Genomic DNA, 16728 nt, shown 5'->3' on the forward strand with positions numbered 1-16728 from the left:
GTAGTCTCGACTCTCAACTATAGATAAATAAATCAAAATCACTCATATTACATTCACATGCATAATTTAGGTATTTTGAAATACTAATCACAGATTTTCTCACTTTATTATCAACTCAAGATAAAACTTAAATCACCCATCATAGCAAAATTGTATAAAGGTCAGAGAGATCACAACATTAGAAAGCAATGGTAATGGCAGACACCTATAGAGACTCCAACAAACAAGTCAATAAGAGATTAAAAAATGTGTATGCTGGTGAAAACACAATCTAAACGATGGCCTTCTCCCGCGCGCCCTTTAAAATTTTCAAAAATGCCCTTGTGCAGTCTGGATTTTAAAATCCGGATTCATGTTTACTATTTCGGATTTTATAATCCGGACAATTCTTATGTATAATCAGCCATCAGACTCTCTCACATTTCAGCAGTTTTGAGTTTTGCTTTTAAAAACAACAAAAAAACTAAGTAAAAAATGCTAAAAACCTGTCAAATAAAATCATAAAAATAGCACCAAAAAATTCTAAAAATTAAATAAAACTAATGCAAATTTTTTCTTATTTTTCTGAGAATATGAAAAATTACAAAAAAAAATGAAAAATGGGTCTAAATGATGGAATTTTGGATTTTGAGGGGCGGAGTCCTGTAAGAAGTCCCTTCTACGGGAGTCATGGTCCTTGAATTTTTTTCTGATTTTCTGGGAATGTTTCGGAGCAATCCGATCAAGTAGTCCGAAAACCCGATTTTTTACTAAGAACAGGTAACAATAACCCAAAACAGAAGGATGAGAGTTAGGAAGATTAATATTGTCCCTAAAATGACTATCCATGTTACAAACATGTTTAGAATTTGTGCTGATACAGTTCAGATTATATAATCCGAACTGTTTTACCTTGAAAATGGGTGTTTAGGGGGTTTCCGGATTATGTAATCCGGAAACATCATGTAACGCGCCCTATTTTTTGAAGTTTCCGGATTACAAAATCCGGAAAAACCCGTTACTCATTTTTTCACTCTTTAACAAAAGAAAACATCATTCCGGATTATATAATCCGGAATGGTCCGAGGGTAATTTTAGAAAAAATAGGGCGTGCGAGGAAAAGCATAGGGTGGGAAAAGTAATGCTCTTAGAAGTTTATGAATTGGTCTGGACGTTTCCTGCAGCCCATGGACTCATATCTGGGTCTGTTTTGGGTTCAAAACACCAACCACAAATCTGACAAAAACCAAGAATTTAACAATAACATCACATGGATAAAAAAAATAGGCATGCAAATATAAATGCTCAAACCTACACTCTTGAACAACTAGCAATAAGAGCAAGAAGGTATTATTATTATTATTATTATTATTATTGCCATGGAGAGAATTGAGTTCCAGAAACACAATGGCCACTAACAATCAATAGGAAAGAAACTAGCGCTCTATCTGAATAGTTACATGGCTAATGTTATAAACTCTTTTGATGTAGTCAACAACTCTGTCCAATACAATGTCTGCATCGGCATCGCGGTTGATTTTAACATGACATGCCAACAAAATCTTCCCAACTGTGATAGCCCAAATGTGGAGCTCATGAACAGCCACTACTTCCTCCATCTCCAATATCCCCCTTTCAAGCTTAGTAGCATCAATCTCGCGAGGCGTACTCTCCATCAGAACTTCCAAAATGTTTCGCAGCATATTGATAGTTGTTCCCAAAACAATTGCCGAAAAGAATAGAGTGCAAATTAAATCAACTATTTTCCATTCTGGTTTATACCATATAACTGCTCCTCCGATCATTACTCCAATACTTTGGATAGAGTCGCCGAGTACATGGAGATAAGCCCCTTGCACATTTATGTTCCTCTTCTTGGATTTTTCTTTGGACTCGCCGAGAAGTGGTTCGGTAACACCTTCATGTGCGTGATGGTGAATGTGATCTTCATGAGTATGATGGTGGTGCTCATCTTTTGTAAGATCATGTGTAGAAACTGTAAGTCCGTGACTGTGGCCATGATGACCATGTCCGTGGTCATGACCGTGACCATGGCCGTGATCATGACCTAATAACACAGCCATAATGATGTTAACCACAAGACCAAATGCAGCAACTGAAAACATTAAAAAACCATCGACATTTTGAGGACCGGCGATGAGTCTATCAATGGCTTCATATACAATAATCCCAGCAAGCAGCCATATTAATTGGATAGACACCAAAGCACCGAGAATCTCTATTCTGAAAAACCCATACGACTGGCGAGGAGTAGCTTCCCATCCCGCAGCCCATAAAGAAAACAAGGAGATGGCAAAAGCCGCAACATCCGAAAGAAGATGCGCTGCATCAGTCAGTATTGCAAGACTGTTTGCTTTGAGCCCACCGACCAGTTCAACAGTCATGAAAATCACACACAGTATCACTGCCATCATAAGCTTTCGCATCGAAGTTGAACGTTCTTTCGAATCCTTAGAGATGGATCCAGCATCTGAGAATCCACATGGTGATTCACAACAAATCTTCCTTCCAGCATCAGGAAGATCTGCGTTGATTTCGATAATTTGCCCGTGCTGAGAGCTGTGCGCATCCATCTGCAATATATTAATGAAAATGATTATTTCTTGAGTTTGATATAAACCAGAATGCATAAGCATACAGTACTCTAAGCATTAAAAAGGAGCAATAAATTATTGAATCAACCATCAAAAGCTTTGTACATGACATGTACATGATTTCTTTGAAAATCTAATCCATAGATATATTTCTCCATAAGTAGAATAAGTAATTAAACCAAAGCTGGCACAAAAGGAGCAAGGTCTGAATCTGATAAAACAAACAGCTATGTGATGCTGCATCAATCATTGTCCAATAAAACGTCTAAGACCGATGTTATCTTCAAGAAATAACAAGTATCGAACAAATTTCCCATTTCAAATAATTCGTCCAATGTAAAAAAACGGCTTAAAATTTCACCATTTAATGGTCATAACAAATTCAAATAAATAGCAATGAGTACGAGTACAGACATCAAACGGCAAAAATTTAAGCCGTTTATTAAAATTTGATACAAAGTACCAAAACTGCTATCCAGACAGCCTTCTGACACTAATACTCCTTCAAAATCCATAAGAAACAAAGCAGCCAATTGGTTCAATTAAATTTCAATACACTATTAACAAAAGTATGAAACAAAGCAGCCACAAACACTAGCAAACAGGGTCGATATGAACATTCTTCAAAGATCAAAGTTAAAACCATGCCAAACACAGGATCCATAAATCTAACACATATACATAAAAGAAAATCCAGCATCCTTGATCAAGATAATGAACATTAACAAAAAGAGAGGCAAAAACTTGGATTGTTAGAATCCTTGAAGCACAAAAAGAAAAAGAAAAAATTGGCATGATCAATCAAAAAAGATGGTGAATATCAATAATCAACACAGGTATAATGAACCTACCCTCCAAAAGTTGAATACACACTCAATTGATATAGATAAATAGTACAAACATCTAAATTATTCAATTGATTAGGTAACACAAATCAATTACATTCATTCACATCAAGCATTAACACCTAATACACAAGCATTAACACCTAATACAATATACAACAGAATCTACCATGACTAAAGAGAAATGATATTTGTACGACCATTTTGCAACAACTTTCAGACAACTTTCTCTCTCATACTCACGTTATTTTTGTATCCTCTCTCTTCCTTTTTCTCTCTCCATTGTTTTTAACCAATAAGAAATGAGAAAATCAAGGTTGTCACCAAAGTTGTCACTATAATGGATATACAAATATCATTTCTCCAAAGAAAAACCAAAAAGTTGCAACATTACCATAACCAAACCAAAACCTAAAGAAACAATAATTGCATAACACTAAGAGACACAAATACTGACTCAGCACACATGCAAAGTGCAAAACAGCCTAAAAACAACACCCTTAAGACCAAACAACAAAACATATTAACATTAAAAAAACAATAAACAAATGTAAAAAGGGTATTCAATCTTATCACAAAACTTATACCATTCGCTTAGTTTTTCAAAAGGGTATCCAAATTCATCATCAAAAACATAAATTTTACAGCAGAAAAAAAAAAAGTTTCAATCTTTATCAACAATAGGTATGAAAAAGAATTATAAAAGAAAAGGGTTTGTGTGAAAGAGATAGAAGAATGCTATGAACGTACTTTGACAGCAGAGAGTGATGATCCTTGTTGATTCTGAATCCTCTGTTGTTGTGTTTAGGTTTGTTCTGAGCGGCTAGTATTCTGAAAATTAAACAAAGCTATATATAGGACAAATATATGTGACAAATATTTGAGTAAAGTGAATCATTGATAAATGGAATTGACCACACTGACACCAAGGTATATACCACCAAAAGAATATTTTTATTTTTATTTGTTAAATATTTCTTCTCCTTTTAATTTATTTTCAAAGTTGGATTTGTTAATCAAACGCTTGAATTTAGATGATTAATAAGTTCCATCGAAAGAAAAATTTAAATTTGATTGATAAATTAAATAATTTTTTTGTTAAACTTTACCTATCTTTCGACTAAACTTCAAATTATCAAAGTCTTTTTTCTTTAAGAACATGGTCAATACAAAAAATGGATTCATTAACTTTATAATCGATCAATTCGGTCATTAATTTATTTATGCGCAATTTGATCCCTTTTAATTTAAAAATCAGTCAAATTTGTCACTTATTTTATCTATATTTATACTATATATACAGAAAATTATCTCTTTCAACTCTTTTGAACTGAATTTTTCTTTTCAAAAATACATTCAATTTTCAATACAAATAACACATTTAACAAATAGATAAGAACAATTTTAAATATTAAAAAAATGTAATAAACACGATATGAATATATATATGTCTGTTTTTTCCCTTAATCATTTAAAAAATGTAACAAATTAGACGAATATATTTATACTTACTTTTTTATTATCTCAAAGATAAATATCGTTTGTTGAGTTTGTTACATTTGAAATTCACAAATATCTATACTTATAATTTTAATCTTTAACAAAAAAATTATAAAAGACATCGTTCGTAATTTACACGCAAAATTTCTATAAAATATCATTGATATTCTACACATTAGCGCAATAAAAAGAGCGGAAAGACGGACACGTGAGTGCTTGTCTTTTCGGTAGTGTAAATTAAAACACTTTAGTCTTTTAACTTATGAAAATATATTGTCATATTTATTAAGGGGTCAAGTTTGAATGATCAAATTATTTAACTTTAAAAGTTTGTTTGAAAAAAATTAACTTCAAAAGCTATGGACCAAATTGTTTTAAGCCAACGTAAGAATCAAATTAACCAATTTTCAAAATTTCTTTTCATATAAAAACAAAAGTTTTTTGTACTCAACACTTTCCAATAAAAGTTCTTGAAAAAAAAAAAATTTCCAATAAAGTATTTTTTTAGGGAATTTCCAATAAAAGTTGTTGACGTAACAACACTATATTTATCTTTTCTTTCAAAAAAAAAAAAAACACTATATTTATCTTTGACAATTCTTCTTTTTTCTTTAGGAAATCTTTAACAATTATTTAAATCTCAAATTTTAATACAGTTTCATTAAAATGATCCGAATGAAGAATAATATTAAATTTATGAATAAACTTTTTTGACTGCAATTTTTGAATGAATTTTAAAAACACATTTTTAAATTATTTAATAACTACTTTGTAATTATATCATTTGGGGATAAACTTTTTAAAAGATTTTATACTATTTATAAATATATATTTCCAAAAAAAACAACTTTATTTGGAAACAATTATATTATCCACTAAAAAAACAAGTCAAAAAGGATACTTTATTTTGGCCGATATCAAACTCTTTAACGATTACTACTTTAAAAATTTTTGGATTCAATTCAAAAGTATATATTTTCAAACTATAAAATAGTTATTTCAGAACTATATATAAAACATGTTATACCCTTTGAAATTATAACATCTATTTAATAATCATATCCTTAAGGTTTTTTATTTTATAATTTTTTAAAATAATTTATAAAAAAACAAAGTGGAATATAATATATATTTCTTAATTATATGATTTTGTGATATTGTTCATAAACATTTTTTAAGATATAGTATATTTTTAATGTGTGTGTGTTTGTGTATTTTAATAATTTCTATTTTTTATAAAAGTAAATAAATATCGATTTTTAATTCATATAATGTATATTTCTTATGCATATATTTTAGGATAATTTTTTATACGATATTATACTCCAAATTTTGACAATTTTTTTTAAAGTTTTACAATATAATATAATTCCTTTGGGCCATATTGTAATCACTATAGATAGATATTTTCAAATTTATTGTAGTTTTTGTTTTTTAAGAAGCCAAATGTAATATATTAATGAAGAAAAGTTTCAATTGAGCATAAGGGGTGTCAAAAGGGGAACCAAACTTGATCGCAAGAAATACAAAGAAACACAAAAATTAAAACAAAAACTCAAACTCAAACGCAATATTACATGGTGACATAACCAATTCAAAGTGACATATTAGTCCATCGAGAATGAAAAAAGAAAAATGAACACAACAAAGAACCTAAGGGAACCAAATACTAGCAAAGAAAACACAATACAAGAAAAGTTGATTAACTTATTCCTCATTCCTGCAAACTCATGAACACAACAAAGAACCTAAGGGAACCACTCCACGGCGTACCAAATTCTAATTTATTGAAATCCTCTTGTTCATAGTTCTTCACTAATAAAAAGACTTCGAGGGGCACTGGTTTGTTCCATATTAAGTTTGAATGAGAATCATTGTCGTGCTTCTCTCTATGCGCTAGAATATGATAAACATCTTTTAATGAATAACCAACCTCGATACATATTTCCAAATTCATTTGTTAGCAATCTTTGCAAAATTACCCTATACAACAAAATTCTCTAGCAAAGATACACACTGACTACCTGATCCTCCTCCCAGGAAAAAAGTTTTATCTTCCACCTCCACACCAACCCTCTACCCCACCCCCAAATCACATCATACCATCCTCATCTTAGCTAGAAAAATAATACTATCAATAAATAACTATACTACTATCAACAAATAACTCAAAAAGATAGCTAAATATAGAACGCAAATAACCCCCTTCTAATCAAAGATCATTCCAAAAAGAAGTATTTTCACCATTCCTCACTCTACATACCACAACTTCCTCAAACTATCCTACTTCACCCACTTCTAACACCCTCCCTAATGCCACATAAATTCTTCCACCAACAAGACACCTTATTACCTCCCCTTAATCCTCTCCTTAATACAACCACAATTAATCTCATATTTAGTTGTCAATACTTTGAACCACAACATCATTTCTTTAACAACGTCAAATTAAACATCCTAATCCTTTGGACCCCCACCCTCCAATCTCTCTAATATATTTTTTTTTGAAGAGGGGTTTAATTAAAAAAATGACACATGTAGGAGTCTTGGAGAAGGAAAGAAAAAAAAAAAAAACAGAAATGGAGGCAAGACAAATTTGATAAGAATAAGTTCATCACCCATGGATAAGTTTTTACTCTTCCAACTAAATATTTATTTACGGATGTTGTCAATTAATACTCGACCACCCATGAATAAGGTTCTTATTTTTACCAAGTTTTGTAACCAATACTTGATTAAAAAAATTAAAATGTTTCTTTCTTTCTTAGTAAACAAGTTTAACCGTTTTCCCTTTCTTGAAGTAAAGACAAGAGCTAAAGTGACAATGTACATGTATGCTTCTCTTTGGTTTTTTATTAGAACAAAGCACTTTATGATAGTTAGAGGCAAGTATTCTTTTTATTTTAGTTTGCTTCATGAAAACCCATGCATGCATACGAACTCAACTTACACAAACATAGTTGAAAATCGTAAGTAACAAACTCAACTGACGCAAACATAGTTGAAAATTGTAAGTGATTCCAACTGTCCAAGATCCAAATATCATACGTAAAATTATACGTAATTGTGGGTTTCCTATGTACAATTTTTGTACTTCTTAGAAAGAATCAAATTGTACTCCCAAATTTACAAAACTTGCATATTATGCGCATCAAACACTTGTACTAAACCTAAATGGTGTTTTCCCATACTCGTCACATTGCACAATGTGTGGCTTTAAGTACTTTATAACCATCTTGTCTTAAACATACAAATAAAGCAAATCATAAAAACAAAATATATTCAAGATTTTTTCTTACACTTGTTTGTACTTTATATTCTTCCATATCTTAGTCAAATGAAAATATTACACAATTATAATCATGCAATTCAGATCACTGGATCTTATAACTAGACGATTCGTGTTCCTACTTAGATACAAAATATTAAATTTGATCATAATCGAATGATCCAAATTATTCGATTGCATATTTTCCAATTACATGAACCAAAATTCATACTCTATTTTGCATGTTTGAAATTAAGAATTTGAGTTCAAAATGTTTGCATTCAATGCAACATTTCATACGGTTCATATTTCGACAATTATTTTTCACATACAAACATAAAATCAAATCATCGGATCTTGATCGAACGGTTTGTAAATCTCTTCCAGTCTATATACACAAATTAGGGATAGAGTATAAAGATGAAGTGGGGAAAAATGATGTCATAAAAAATACAATTTCTGTTACACAAAAAGCACCCATATGCAAGAATACCTACTGATTTTAGAATCATTAAAATGTGAAGAAAAAAAAAGAAAAAAAACTAACACACATTAATATACTTTATTACACGCAAATGAAGCTATAATTTAAACTGCTTTTTGTTCCCCACAAGTTTTCTTAAAAACCCGATTCCATTTGGAAATATTGTTCTGCACGGAAAAACACAGTTTTGTCTAACTCACTCATTCGAGGTGGAAAGACCATGTTTTTCCCTATATATTTAAAACGGTACTTCCAAACGGGTCGGTTTTTTAAGAAAACACGAGGATGAAAATAGCTCTCATAGCTTCATGTATCCACATCACAAACTGGAGCACCAATAAGAGGAATCTGACCAACAAGACCTTTCTTCAAACCCAACAATAAATCACACTTGGCATACATATTATAATGTGCAGATTTTATCTCACCAGTTTTCCACCTCAACCTGCCTTGAAATATAAGTTTCACACCCACCACCCCATAATTCTCATCCAACACCAAACCATTCAAAACATCCACCGAAACTGGAACCGGCACGCCTCCTAAAACTGGTGATACCGACACGGTTTCATGCTTCTCCAAGTAAAGCGACGGAAGCATATGATGAGGTGTAATCGGATGGTTTCTATATGACACAAAGGTGGAAAGCCTGTCAAAGTAAATGGATACTCGCTTGTTTGGATTCCTTATGAAGATTGTGAATTGCATTGAGATTGACATGTCTGGCGGTGAAGTAGCATTGAGGCTATAGATTGCAGCACTTGTGACTGTGATATGAGGTTTTGAGGGATGGTATGCAAGCCATAAGATGAGGATTATAATGCCAAGTACAAGGAAGAAGATTGTGATGCATATGCAGTGTTCACGTTTTGGAGCATTAGGTACTCTATAACGAGGAACCATACCTTTGTGTTCCATGGGATATTGATGTCGTTGTTGTTGTCGTGGTTGTTCCATTTCGGGATATTGATGACGTTGTTGTTGACGTGGTTGTTCCATTTCGGGGTATTGATGACGTTGTTGTTGTTGTGGCATTTCGGGATATTGACGATGTTGTTGTTGTTGCGGCATTTTGTTAGGGAAATGACGTTGTGAATGGGGTTGTTGGTTAGGATCTTCTTGACGTTCTATATGCATTATTTCTCCTTCCATTGTGTATGTGTTAGTGTAAGAGTGTGTGAGTGTATGATTGTTGCTTGTGTTTGAGTTTGTGAACAAGTGAAAAAGTGAAAGGAAATGTATATAGGATTGTAGATGGAAATGGAATAGAGAATTTGAAATAGGTTGCTTGGAATCGAAGTATAACACTTTCCAATTCTTGTTTAGATCAATGGCTGATTATTGATCTGAGAGTTCCTGTATATTATGCTATGTTTGTTACTTTTATGTTTTGTGCCTTGCTTTTTCTTTATCCAAGCTTCTTTTCTTTTTACTAACTTAGTGTAATCCAAACTCTTATTGAGTACCACAAACAGCAAATATAATATGACTGATGATCACTCTCCTGCAAGTACGCCCAACTCAGGTCTAATCCCCCAAGGCCTAAAAAAGCCTCAAAAGGATATACTTTAATTCAAGGGAGGATTTACATAGTATGTTACTTGTTAAGTTGGTAACTGGTGTGTTAAATGCTTTAGGGTATCACAAGTCTTATGAAAAATTCATATATCACATTACCTGTTATTCCTAAATAAATAATTTAAAGCCAGGAAAGATTGGTTCAATTGGTACGTAAGGAGTTGACTCATATAGCACAATGGCGTGAGTTTAGTTTCCATTGTTAGCATTAGATACTTGTTGGTGAATAATTTATAGATCTGTTCTGACCCTAGTGAGCCTATCAGAACCAACTCACTTAATCTTTTGGAAACAAAAATCTATCCATTTAAAAAATAATAATTGAAGGGCACCAAGTACCACTTGACAACTGTCATGAAAACATAGACAAAAAATTTGACTACACTTAATTTTTTTTTTTTGGTAAGCATCAAATGTGGAGCCAAGTTCCCTGTCTGCCAACATTAACAGAAATACCTTCTCTTTTTAGTAACAGTAAAATGTGAAAGCTATGACAGTAGTGATTTTATTTATTTTAACTTTTCACAACCAAGAACAAATACCAAAAATGGAGAAAAAGGGTAGGATGAACCCAAAGAGAGACTATACCAGGTGTGAATGACCCAAGAGAATAACTGAGCAAGGCTATGTGGCTGGAATTGAGCCTTTCACTGATGCATGTTCTACACGTTTATTTCTGGTCCTAGCTTGGACCATTGCCTTGTCTTGTTCCAAAACTTCCAAAACATATTTCATCCCACAATTGCATTATTACTTACTAATATGCTTTCACTCTGAAAAGTCCCTGCACTAATTTTTGGAAGGGTCACTTTTTAACATGAGTGAATTGAATTGCAGCTGCAGCAAAATGTTTATCAAGCACATGCAAGCTTAGAAAATACTTTTATGTTATTATGTTTATCAAGCACATGCAAAATGTTTGTCATGTTGCACCTCTTTAGTACAACAGAGATATCAGATTGAAAGAAAGGTGAATTGAAAATCAGTAGTACATTACAGTAAAAAACTTTCAACTAGAAAGTTTTACCTAGAAAATCAAAAGGAGATTTCAGAATCAAATGCTATTAGCTTCAAACAGGTATTCTATGCAATCATTAGTCTTCGATTTTTATTTATCAAGATAACAAAAAATCATTTTTCAATAACTAAATAAAGAATGGATGTTCAGGTTAAAAATTCACATAATCTTATGTGAAAATTGTGTAAAAATTGTTTTCACTAGATAAGTCATCTCAAATTTATTTAACAGGAGAGGATGTATTTAAGAGTCAATTGAGTTTAAACATGTTCAAGATTACGAAACAATTGCTGCTTAACTGAATATTTTCAAACTGAGACTAAACCCTATTACCTGACCATAATAGTGTTGAACCAAGAAAAGATATAAATAGCTGCAATCAAACTGCAGAGTAATCCCACTAAATATTTACAATTCAAAATTTAAATGCATCAATCAGAAGAAAAGGAAAAAAACCAGAAGAAAACCCTTAGAATGTTTAACAGTACCCTTTTGTTATCACACTTCTGCTTTTAGGACTGCTTAATGCTTCAAGAAAAAACAGATTATTTCACTGTACACACTTCACCCCTAGTCTAATCCTTGTGAGCAAAAATCAGTGCTAAAGTCAATGGTAATTTAATACCAATGTAAGTTAAAAAGAGCAAAGTTTCATTGATCACCACTATCTACATTTGGATGATCATCATTTTGTACTTTGCGTACAAACTGCCCTTTAACCCGAAGACGCTGCTCTGCCTGTTTTTTCCGACTCTGATATCGAACCTGTGCAACAAATCAGAGCATTGAGATCTGTAGTCAGACATGATATAGGAGTTTCCAAACTAATTGAATCATAGATACACATCTACAGCAAATTTCTAAAGAAGCTATACCACTAGTCATAGTACCTTTTTCTCGAAGCATCTCTCTTTTCGCTTTAATCGAAACTTTGTTAGAGCTGCTTCTCTTTGACGAGAGCGATGAGAATCACTCAATCTAAATTCATAATCGTCATCATCACAATCATAATCATAATTACTATGATTATAGCGCCTACCATCACTAGAAGTTCTTGAATTCTTAGTAACCGCATTTGAAATAGCCTCTCCAACATTGCCACGACTATTAATATGATTTGAAGCATGACAAAAGTCATTGCCAAAACCCTGACCAGCACTAGGAGAATCATGCACTGCATGATCCAAATCAGTTTTTTCAGTAAGGTTTTGGTTGTGAAAACTGTAGTTAGCGTCATAACAGCAATTATGATCATGTTCTGAATTGTGACTTTCAGGATTGGACTGGGAGGAGGAACTTGATGGAAAGGGAGAGCTCTCTTTTTGGCAATTTGATTTAGGAGTCAACATGTGATGGAAAACATTATCAGCTGAGAGTCCAAGTTGTTCATACTGAGCCATGACTGCAGTGGTCATATTTTCCATTTTAATTGAGCCAGCATACTGAAAACAATTACCAGCAGTAACTACAGATAGTTCCTGAGACTTATTAGAATTCCAATTGGAGTTTTGAAGAAGTTGCTGCAACATCTTACTGCCATCGTACCTGCATGTAGAAATTTTGCCGGTCATTATTAGAAGAAAAAAAAATATAATAGAAGAACAATATTGCATGTTGATTTTTGAGTAAAGCTATATGAAAAATACTACTAAATTAAATTATTATATACTGATTTCTCATTATGCAATAATACAAGCTGAAAATCAAATCTAAACGGTTCGTAAAAAGATGACTTGATACATAAACTTAAGGGAGACTGTCTCAGTTAGTCATTAATTAACAAAGGCATAACACTGCTATCTCTTTAATCTTTAAAAGCATAGCTATAAAAATACAATAAAAAAAAGGGCAACCGGGTGCAGTAAAGCTCCCGCATATGCAGGGTCCGGGAAGGGGTCCCACCATTTGGTGTATTGTACGTAGCCTTACCCTATTTTTTACACAAGCGGTTGTTTCCAGGACTTCAACCCGTGACCTTGCTGTCACATGACAACAACTTTACCAGTTGTGCCAGGGTTACTCTTCTTTTAAAAACTTAGCTATATTTACCATAATTAGGTTGCTCTAATAAAAACCATATTGAAGCTCTCACAATTATCTTTTAGACCAAATCACTTCGTAATCAGCTTTTGCCTAGATATAGAAGACTAGGAGCGAGAAAAAACAAAGAACAGAAATTATGACAAGCTTCCATTTTTCGACTCATTTGTTTTCTTGATAGTTGAGATCAAATAATGGATACTGCACCTAGGTTTTGTGTTTTCATATCATTTTAGAGCTAAAACTGTGAAAAGAAAACGGCGAACACTCACCGAGAAAAGGCAGAAGCATTTGAGTGGTTCAATCTTTGCCACTCCTCAGTTGTTTCACTTGCTTGTTTGCATGAGCTGCCAGAAAAATCACTTCTTAAAGAAAGCTCCAGTTCTTTTTCAAAATCAAACTTGGTTTCTTTATCCCCATTAGTAACATGGATTTCCTTAGTGCGCTTATGGAGATTCCCAAATGTGGAAATCAAGTCGACAGCTCTGCTAGAAGGTTCTATCAGTTCATTACTACATTCACGTATCTCGGTATCAATATCGGGGTTCTCTCTGCTTGACTCAGCTTTAAATATTTCACATTTGGGTTCAATTTCAGCAGTACTGCAGTCTTGTTCTAGCCTTGAATCTGTCAATGTAAAAGTTTTATTACACCATATGCAATGCAAATGTAATTGATTTCTCTGAAGTAATGATCTTAGGAGATGAAACAATTGTAATTTTAAAAAGTTATTAATTAATTTTAAGTTTTTAACAATAATTCTAACCAAAGAAGAAAATGAGTGAAATTTCAATACCTCCTGTTTCATCATTTTGCTTAGTTGATCCTCTTTCAATTTTGTTAGACTCTGCATGCTTCAACACATCAATGTTGCGTAATTTCACAGAACTCTTCATCTGACAGGGCTTTTGCATATTATCCATGTATAGATTCTTAGCATCAGAAAATGGCATTGCACATGTGCTCTGCACACGAATTGGAAAAACTTGTAGTTTCTAACTGAAATTTAATTAAGACAACTTTATGTAGAAATAAATTTGTCCCTAAGCTAAGTGACTTTGAAGATGCATTGTAAGTATGTCTTCAAATGTTACTAAGCCAAGCATAGAGAGAAAAGTATGAATAGAATTCCAAAAAAAGAGCAAAATTAAACATTAATCACTTCACGGAACACATCAAGATCTACCAAAAATGACATAGTTAAGTTGCGTTATGAGATGAGTTTATAGGTGGAACTTACTTGAGACTTGCTCAATTTCTCACTGCATTCATTATTTTTCTGTGAGGAAGCCACAGAAGCAGAATCAGTCGATTGGCTGCGAGGAAAATTGTCTTCTGTCGCAATTTTAAGGTTACTTTGTGCAGATGTTGTATTTTGGAGAGGCCTGCTAATCTGTATAAATAACATACGACAGAGATTAAAACAAGCACAAGTACATATATGATAAATTTCTAGGACACAGTCAGAGAAGGAAATACATAAAGAAAAAAAAGATCCAGAAATATGACATACAACGTGCTTTCTCCAGACATGCTGCCATAAGTTCGTAAGCTCATTCTTCCGAACAGGTTTGATAAGAAAATCAGCTGCACCTCTACACATGCACTTCATTACCGTGCTACGTGAATCACGAGAAGACATCACTGCATGCCCGTGAGCGAAAACTGTTAGAATATTATAGTATCTTCGATTTCTATGAATCATGAATCTCAGGTCATTGGCACGACGGTTACATTTTCCATTTTCAAGGATACATTTCTAACAAGCTTAAAGTTTCATAAGCTTTAACTTAAGGAGCGGTGTTAGAATATTATAAAATATCTTACAATAAATTTTATATGATATTGAAGTATCTTATTTTATTTCCTAGGATCTATCTATAACACAAGAGTATCTTTCTAACATCAAGATTAAGAACAAACGGTAACAAGCACCAAGTCAACATACTTATAACAGGAATATTTCTGCCAATTTCATGCTCCATAATTAACGAAAGAAGTGCAAATCCAGATATTGCCGGCAACTCCATTTCTGTTAATACGAGATCAACGTCAATTGCCTTCATCTTCATCATCTCCCATGCTTTTGATCCATTAGAAACCGCAATAACTACATCGCAAATATTACCATAGAAATCAGCCTTCAGCAACAAAAGATCAAACAGGTTGAAAATTTAATAGAAACATCCTTTGAATGCAGCTGTCATCGGCAATTCTAGAAACTAGAGCTATGAATCACATTTGACATTGATACTATCATTGTAATCTGTCTCGGAAACTCAAAGGACCCGCATTGGCACATCAGTGGCAGTTCGATCAAGATGAGACAGTCCAAATTCAAACTCAGTATTTTCAATTATAAAATATAACTTAAAATGTGCACACATTTGTTTTGGACCGTCAAGATCAATCAGTAACCGGGGTCCTCGACTACGAGGACTCCGAATTAAACTCCAACATCTCTTCAATCTGAAATATCGGTGCTATAAAAAAGTTCATCTTTACAATCCATAAAATTAAATAAGAAACATAAACTATTAACTAAACTATGTAAAATCCAACAACATGAAGAAAAATAAACTTACCTTTGTAATGGCAATTATTTAGAAGTGAAGTAATTAACCTCCGAGTAGCACGATCAGATTCAACAAGAAGAACAGTAACATTTTTTCTTGGTAGAAACATTTCCCATCTAAATACACCGTCCTCTTTCTTCTTCTTCTCTTCTATTTCATTCATTTTTCTTATTAATTCAATTTCTTCATTCATTCTCCAATAAGCTACATTTCATACATAATATCAATATTAAAAAACATAAACTTCAAAAAATTACTATAAGAAAAAAATATAGTATAAGAAAATTAAAATTGACCTCATTCTTAGGTGGATAAAGATTTTTCAAAACCGCGAAAAACGCTGAAAATATCTTCTTTATAGAAGAATCTTTCTTTGTTCATCAAATCAAAAAGAGGGTTGTTACTGGTGGGTGACGTGGAACAATATGAGCCATTGCTTTTTTTAATGTAGTGTTTGAGAAGTTATCTTGTGGGGTCCATTGATAGGACACGTGTCGATCTGTGTTTTTATGTTGAGGACTTGAGGCAGATATTTTGTGAATGGGTCGTCGTCATCAAATCCAAAATTAAATCTTGATTGGAATTGTTTGCTTTTCATCTTGTGGTGAGGAGACTTACACGTGGGGAGTCATAAACTAAAATTTTAATTTTTTTATTAATTTATTGTTTGATGTTACCCTTATCCATATTTTTATATAGAATATTCTCTTACTTTACTTTTGCAATATGAATAGATTTTTTTTTTTAACATAAAATGAGACTTATATTAATACCATAAATACCGTCTCTCCGCACAAGGTGCACTGAAAGAGAACAACTATAATT

The 16728-nt window shown here is 32.6% G+C and overlaps 3 protein-coding genes across 4 annotated transcripts; all 3 read right to left on the reverse strand.

Moving 5' to 3' along the window:
- Positions 1–1298: 1298 nt before the first annotated feature.
- On the reverse strand, positions 1299–4329 carry LOC25500609 (metal tolerance protein 1). Of its 2 annotated transcripts, none has more exons than XM_024771650.2 (2): positions 4190–4329; positions 1299–2573 (listed from the first exon to the last, which is right to left on the reverse strand). In XM_024771650.2, exon 2 carries the CDS (start codon positions 2571–2573, stop codon positions 1416–1418), a length of 1158 nt encoding a protein of 385 aa, XP_024627418.1. In that variant the 5' UTR covers positions 4190–4329; the 3' UTR covers positions 1299–1415. The 2 variants fall into 2 exon arrangements, with proteins under 2 accessions (XP_024627418.1, XP_013444540.1); XM_013589086.3 differs by lacking the exon at positions 4190–4329 and adding an exon at positions 3446–3594.
- Positions 4330–8459: 4130 nt separating this feature from the next.
- Positions 8460–11296, reverse strand: LOC25500610 (NDR1/HIN1-like protein 26). Its single transcript, XM_013589087.3, has one exon. It carries the CDS (start codon positions 9841–9843, stop codon positions 8998–9000), a length of 846 nt encoding a protein of 281 aa, XP_013444541.1. The 5' UTR covers positions 9844–11296; the 3' UTR covers positions 8460–8997.
- Positions 11297–11506: 210 nt separating this feature from the next.
- Positions 11507–16339, reverse strand: LOC25500611 (two-component response regulator-like APRR5). Its single transcript, XM_013589088.3, has 9 exons — positions 16200–16339; positions 15913–16107; positions 15276–15437; positions 14841–14971; positions 14568–14720; positions 14124–14292; positions 13600–13954; positions 12178–12832; positions 11507–12052 (listed from the first exon to the last, which is right to left on the reverse strand). The coding sequence occupies exons 2-9, from the start codon at positions 16094–16096 to the stop codon at positions 11939–11941; spliced, it is 1923 nt and encodes a 640-aa protein (XP_013444542.1). The 5' UTR covers positions 16097–16107; positions 16200–16339; the 3' UTR covers positions 11507–11938.
- Between the last annotated feature and the right edge of the window lie 389 nt (positions 16340–16728).

Source organism: Medicago truncatula, chromosome 8, assembly GCF_003473485.1.
Source record: "Medicago truncatula cultivar Jemalong A17 chromosome 8, MtrunA17r5.0-ANR, whole genome shotgun sequence".
Classification (NCBI taxonomy): Eukaryota; Viridiplantae; Streptophyta; class Magnoliopsida; order Fabales; family Fabaceae; genus Medicago; species Medicago truncatula.